Raw genomic sequence first — 7,370 nt, forward strand, 5'->3', positions numbered from 1 at the left:
GTTGTGCACTGCCAGTTTAGCTTCAATTGACATATTTTATTAGAAATTACTGTGCTTAGTGCTCCTAAATACCTACATGTTTTGTAAAATCTTATAATTGTTTTTACTCAGTTTCTACGCCAAGGATTGCTCTCTTTATAAAGCTTTGATTTTGTTTTTTTCCACTTTACCAGGTTTTACTTTACTCAGTAAAATGGAAATTATTCGAAGTATAAACAGTTTGGCTTTGAATTCATTTTGATTGTCTCGTTTGTACTGTGAACCATTTGTTAATTTACCCGAGTAACTCTCGTCTTATTTCAAACGAAGTTCTACCCTTTTGTAGAAACATTGCCTTCTGAAGGCAAATAGCCTGATGGAAACAAAACTCGCAATACGAGTATCGAAGTAGTCTCCAGTTTCGAATCTGCAAGCATCGGGCCGTGTTAGGTTCGCGTGTTTGGTTCAGGCCGTTGGAGAATTATTACTTATCGAGTCCAGAAGTTTGCGCATTGCTGAGCAACAACACATTGTTTAAAACATCCATTAAGCGCCAGGAATTCACACTAAGCAACGGTCATTTAACTACTTAGTAATTATAATCCCCAATGGCCCAAAATATAGAAGATCTTTGAAAATTTATACTTTTATCCATTTTACACCAAAATAACAGAACAAATAAAACTGAATATTTAAGGCGTTAAATTTGGAAAATATATCAGACCAGGAACCCTCGAGCAATGGCTCGATATTATGAAGATATAATACTCTCCGATAGCAAGCGTATTTGACGTGAAAGATGTGGATCTATAAAGTGATCATGTTCAGCTGCCTGACTGCTCTTCCAATCGGCATAACCAAAAGCAGGTTAGTTCTGGAAGTCGGAGGTATCCATCAGGAACATAAAACGTAACTTCGGTAACTTTTACTGGATGTCTAAATTCTCTAAGCGAATTTGATCATTTTCTCAATGATAGTTATTGTAATTGAGTTTAACTTTAAGTTCAAATCGTGTACGTACAATCGTGGCTCAGAAGAAATTTAGGGATATTTTTTCGTTTCGGATCGAACCTATTTTTGTCTGACGTAGGTACTGTCGGAACAGTCAGTTTATCGTACATTGTCTTGTATCATTCCCCTCAACAGTCTTCCTTGCTCACAACGCCGTACAAGAATAATGGGCACAGCGTGGTCAGTACAAATAAAGCATTTCTCCTTTCCACCACGTCAATTCGACTTAATGGAAATGCGTAAGTTTTTTATTGTAATTGCCGTACCATGAACCTAACTCAGTTTTGGGTCGTATATCTCTATAGCAGTTTGTCTTACCTGCCGCGAATATGTTTTATCGGCGTTTATATAGTAACATCCATTAACCTGGTATTTTTAAAACATTACTATCCTAATTGGCTATATGGCCACTGAGTTGAACGATCTCATCGCCGACCGTGCCATATGAAAAGTTCCACTGGACTGTGACGTATGGCTCTCGTGGTATTAGTAAAAACTTCAATGTTACTAATTAAATGCTGAGATTAAGTTTATTGCTTTTGCCGTTCATTTTATGAATTTCTCGGAGTCTTCGTGAAGGTATTTTCTATAATTCGGTACACAAGCGGAACAACAAATAGTAATGTTTATATATTGCACTGATCACTGTTATTTAGTCGCTAATTGGGCTATAATTGATGACATATTAAACATATTTATTCCTTTTTTCTCATAAAGCTTTCAACAAATAATTTCCCTTCTTTTGTTTCATTTTATAGAAAAAAACTAAACTGAACCTTGAACATAAAGGAACTCCTTGAAACGTATTCCGTTTACACAATTTTCATTAAATGTATGACTTCATAAGTGTATTCTTTGTTTCAGGCTACCTTCTCACAAGGGTGGAGGGTAAAATAGGTTCACCAGAAAAGCCGTTATCAGATCTCGGTCTAATCTCCTACCGTTCCTACTGGAAGGACGTTCTTCTGCAGCATCTCTGCGCACACCCTGGAGCGCTCCTATCCATTAAGGACATGTCGCAAGAAATGGCCATCAACTCTTACGATATAGTCAGTACACTGCAGGCTCTAGGTATGATGAAATATTGGAAGGGGAAGCACATCATTCTTAAGAAACAGGTCAGTGTTTGTTTCGTTACTTCACTTTTGGTCTTTGTTTTAGAAAATCACGTATGACAGTATGTATTTTGTTAACCAGGATGTCTTGGACGAGTACACGGAGCGCGTGAAGCGGCGAGGACAAGTGAAGCAGATAGACCCCGCCTGCTTGCGGTGGACCCCCTTCGTGCCACCGTCTTCCCAAGGGAACTCCTGAGCCCCCGCCCAGCCCTAGATAATTGGCAGTACTAGATCGTCTTGACCTCCCATTTGTTATGAGTTCCCGGTGGTTGGAACAAGACCTTGTCGCTTCTGTATGGTGCTCAAAGCGATCAGAAATCAGGCAGGCACTGATTTAATTTTAACTATTTCAAGCAATAATTAATAGATCTCTTGTAAAGTATTGTCGCCTTCTGACGATCGGTATAACATCATTCGCTCTGATTTTCTCCATACGTTTCGACCCGAAGGGCTTCGGAAGTATTACATCTGGTGGATTGCTGGTTCATGTGTTATCTATACTAAACTTATCAGTGTTCTCGTTGAGTGCAATAACTAGTAAACAACAATAACGGACAGTGAGTTAATATTGAGGACGCGAAGTATGTTGTATGTATAGTGTATATATTTAGTTAGAAGACGCGATTTACTGTCGTATATTTTAATTTTATCAAAAATATGATTGTAGAAATTCGTGTTACGATCAATTACTGTAATGAAATTGCTATCACGTGATTTAACATAATATTAAGTTAAGTCATGATGTTTCATATTTTTCTTCAGGCATCTATGGCTTCGTTGATTTAATAACAGAATTTTAATTGAAAATCTCTTGTAATTTTGTAAATATTTTTAGTTTTATAAGGAATATTTATTAATAAAAATAAATCATTTTGAATATTATATAAATAATATACAATATGTAAGAAAAAACTGAAAATCGGGGTAGAATTTCTAAGTTATAGCTTAAAGGTAAGGACAAGATTGAGTGTCTAATCTTTAATATTTCGAAGAAATTTTTTTCTGACAATAAACTTATGGCAGTTTTTTCATTCCAGGGGACATAATTTTAAAAAAATAATTGAAATCTCATTTTAATATTTTTTAATCAATGATTTTATAATGATTTGTCAAGTTATTCAATTCTGTATGTAGTTTACGATTGTGTTTTTTCCGTTCCCTTTACTTACTACATCTCTCATTGCTTTTTCATTATTGACAAGACAATCAAATATATAATTATTTATTTATAATAACATGTTGTGGTATTGTTAATGAATAGTACGGCCAGGCGGATGTTCGGTAGACGCTAGTCGCTACCTTATGAAGTTTTGTTATTTTTATAGTAAGATTTAACAATACAACTATTTATAAATTTTGTACATATATACTATTAAATTATTATTAAATAATTCATAAGGGAAGTGATTTTGTACTACCATGTGATCTCTAAAATTTAGGGAGAATAAGATGTCTTTTTTCGTTAATCGGCGCTGGGGAACTATGTGACTGGGAATTACAAAGTGCTATTTCTTCATTTAAGGGTGATTGCTTAAAGCTTGCGGTCTAATAGACAATTTGCATAAAAAATAGAACCACCTCGTTTTCTTCGCTGTGGTAACCTAATCCGCCTACATATTTTCAGTTAATTGTTTTTATTTATTCATCACAACAGTGCATATTTATTTATATTAAATAAAATAGTAATGTATCTCAAACTCAAGTGGAAACATACATATTTAAAAATACAAAAATAAAAATTAAAACAATTCCATATCACTATCTAAATTAACACGCAACGCTTTGTGTGCACCATATTTATTGTGATAAAAAAATAGCGTATTTATGCAATGTCGCAGCAGTCTCCTGCAATAGTCTCTTTCTCTAGACAATTTTGCATACACCTCTTAAAGGTGCTTTTTGTTTTGAAGAATATGAAACTCTCGGGGCCATGAAATAAAAATTTATTTATTCAAAAGCCGCACGTGTTTTACGTATTAAGTCATTTGAATTACTGGAAAATCTTGTACGAGCATTCTGCTGAGGCTCCTCTTGTAAGTCTCGTGACCAAAAATGCATCAATGACTCTTTTGTAAACATTTGTCTAATATCCAATACCTTAAAAAATTGGAAAGGTGCCCCAGATGAGAAAGTTGGGAGACATCGAAGTTTCACTCTAAGTACCATTGTGATACATTTCTTGGGGGGTTTAAGGTGGACACCGTGCAGCCTCCCCAGCCCATTTTACCATAGGTAGCGACATTTCTTTTTTATATTTATTCAATTACGAATTGATTTATTTATGATTATTTTATTTACGTATTTATTTCAAAGATGTGTATGCGTGACTATGGGTTATAGTATTTTGTTTATTTTCGGCGTAATTACGAGTATCCCAGCGCTGGTAAAAGTGGAATATTCAAAGCATTATAGTATGTAATATAAAAGTGCAAATCTGTAAACATTAAGCTAGTAATATTTTATAAGTATTCTAGAATAAATTTTAGATACGCTAATGAAATTCATTAATTGACTATTTTATTTATATCGTTATATATTTTTAACAAAGATGTTTTTATTGTAAATTTGTCCTGTTTTGTGTACAGAAGTAACCGAGGGAATATTTTTACTGCTAATTTTAGACTAAGAAAGGTGTTGTTTTTAAATTTCAAAAATTATTTATTTTATATTTTAGTCAATATTAGCAACACCATCGCTTAGCAAATGCTTGAAAATATTCGCCCATTTTTGGTCACACCGCTATTTATGACATCGTCAGATAAACTACAAAGCACTAAAAACTCTTCTTAAAATTGATTCATTACTCTCAGAAACCTTTGTTTTAAGTTATTATAAATATAATATTTTATTAATATTTTAGGATATTCATATTTTTTAACGCGAATTTTAGAAATTTGAAAATGTCAACTAAAGCTTTTAAAGTAGGATTAATAATTCCTTTTTTACGTAATTTTGAAAATAAATTGTGTTTTTTGTTTAATAATCATTTAATTTTTATAAATAATGATACATAATTCGTGTCACTTTTATAAATAGTGAAATAGTAAATTTTACCTAATAAAAACATTTTTTTATTTGCATTTAATTTAAGGTTACAATGCCGGACGAAATCAGTAAAACATTCCATCTCACTTCAAATTGAAAACGAATAATATTTTTGACTAAAATGGCTTATATTTGTATCAGTTTTAAATATTTCGGCTTCATAATATTGAAGTAATATTAAATTACAGTCTTATAGCATAAATATTTCAAATCAGAACGATCTTAATACAATACAATTGATTAGCAATTATAATTAACTTATCTGCAGCATTTAAATGCTTGTTATAACCACATAATGAAACACGCACAAATAAATAATTAATATTTACATTTGTATGAATTATCAATTTGTGTAAAGGATCTTTGCGTATGAAATATAAAAACAATAATGATTTAAAAAATATTTTTGTCGTGATATATTTTAACATGTACAAAACGGTTGACTTATTATTGATTGTATTTAAAATATACTAAAGTATATTTATAAAAAGTAGGCGTCGCAGATGAATTTTGGGGGTAGGTTAGGTAAAATCATGATGATTGAATGATTAATAACAATTGTAAAGAAATCAGCCGGAAAATCATCATTTTAAAAACGGTTTCATTTTCTTACGAAATATTATCATTTTTATATTGATGTAATTATTTTTATAGATTGACTTTTTTACCCTCCATCTCTGGATTTAGGCTTCTTCTAATGTTTTACAATGTTCTCCGCTGTTGCCCATTTTCCCCTGCGGCAGGGATAATATCGTCATCACATATTTTCTGGGGCCTCATCTTTTCTACCCCATTGTTTTCATCTTTTTTTCTTTTTTTTTGCACCACAACAAGCCAGGGGGCCCAATTACAGTGGTGAATAACATTACAGAACAACCAGGCTTGAGAAAAATCACATTTTTAATTTTTGTGTTCTCACCGGGAATCGAACCCGGAACCTTCCGTGCGTGAGTCAAGCGTCTTGACCACTACACCACGGAGGCCGCCCGGTCTCCACTTAAGAATTAAACGTAGCTATGCAGAAAGCAGCCAGCCATCGAAAGGTGAAACTGAGATAATAGCACCTTTATAAAACGAGCGGACAATCAAATCCACACAATTTGGAATGTTTTTGACTTTGACAAGTGAAACAGTGAATACATTTTTTTTTTTAAATATTACAAACAAGAATATATTTTTGTATTTAACCAGTTTTATTGATTTTTAAAGTACCGTCAGATTTTTCTAGTACTGTGGGTGTTTTTTGCAGATTGAGAAATTGTGTTTTTGTAATCGACACTATTTTCAGAAGTTAATTATTACAATATTAATGTTTTTTGTTGATATTTCTTGATAAAACTCTATAGTTAATGATTATGATAAAATTATAAATAAACTTATCAATGAAACTTCTCGGTTTAGTTTTACTTTTTATTATTTTGACCAACGAGCGCTTTCGCCTAAGTAGGCATCTTATCCATTAACAATGTATTATCTAAGTATGTATCTTAAAATATTTCGTCATTCATCTATAGGTATGTAAACTTCCCTGTCAAAAATCAAGTATTGTGCCAACTTTATCTGTTAAAATGTGTATTTCCTACTCTGTTGTATTTCGCCATGTGTTCTTTTCCCACCTTTAAATAATAAAAGCTTAATCCCAATTTCGGTCCAAAAACTCCCAAAAATGAACTGTTTAGCAAACTAGTTGTAAATATTTATTTTTCTGTCCCCTATTAAAATACTTATTTGATCTTATCTCCAAAATATGTTGAGAATAGTATTAAAACTGTAAATGTTGTAAACAATTCACCAGTCTCGAAGATGCCTATTTAGGCGAAAGCGCTCGTTGGTCAAAATAATAAAAAGTGAAACTAAACCAAGAAGTTTCATTGATAAATTTATTTATGATTTTATCATAATCATTAATTATTACAGTTTTTTGTATGAAAGCGGTCTGGCTGTTTTTAGCAGAACATAGAATTGACCTTACTGAACCCGATAACACCAATATAGCATTTTTTCAAAACTGTGGACTGGCTGCTTTCTGCATAACTACGTTCAATTCCAATAGGGTGCCCATATCTCTGTTCCCTGTCTCGCAACATGACCTGCCTATTGCCATTTCAATTTATCGACACGGTCTATTGTATCGACAGCTTTAGTCCGGCTACTGATTTCTTAATTTGTGATCCTTTCCTCAAGACCTGTGAATGCCTAGCATTGGCCGTTAATGTC

At 32.7% G+C, this 7,370-nt stretch overlaps 1 protein-coding gene across 1 annotated transcript; it reads left to right on the forward strand.

Annotated features, from left to right (window-relative positions):
- Positions 1–778: 778 nt before the first annotated feature.
- On the forward strand, positions 779–3,015 carry LOC148282769 (histone acetyltransferase KAT7-like). Its single transcript, XM_088224570.1, has 3 exons — positions 779–866; positions 1,855–2,108; positions 2,188–3,015. The coding sequence occupies exons 1-3, from the start codon at positions 779–781 to the stop codon at positions 2,302–2,304; spliced, it is 459 nt and encodes a 152-aa protein (XP_088080696.1). The 3' UTR covers positions 2,305–3,015.
- Positions 3,016–7,370: the final 4,355 nt, after the last annotated feature.

The sequence above is a fragment of the Micrasema longulum genome, unplaced genomic scaffold (assembly GCF_059751315.1).
Source record: "Micrasema longulum isolate JH-2025_06_02 unplaced genomic scaffold, ASM5975131v1 h1tg000298l, whole genome shotgun sequence".
In the NCBI taxonomy this organism is placed as follows: domain Eukaryota; kingdom Metazoa; phylum Arthropoda; class Insecta; order Trichoptera; family Brachycentridae; genus Micrasema; species Micrasema longulum.

What these genes read in the sequence shown, in the direction of transcription:
- LOC148282769 (XM_088224570.1), top strand. Translation starts at nt 779, where the DNA reads ATGTGGATCTATAAAGTGATCATGTTCAGCTGCCTGACTGCTCTTCCA. An exon ending in GTTAGTTCTGGAAGTCGGAG is followed by an intron (nt 867 to 1,854) that starts GTATCCATCAGG and finishes TCTTTGTTTCAG; the next exon opens with GCTACCTTCTCACAAGGGTG. An exon ending in ACATCATTCTTAAGAAACAG is followed by an intron (nt 2,109 to 2,187) that starts GTCAGTGTTTGT and finishes TTTGTTAACCAG; the next exon opens with GATGTCTTGGACGAGTACAC.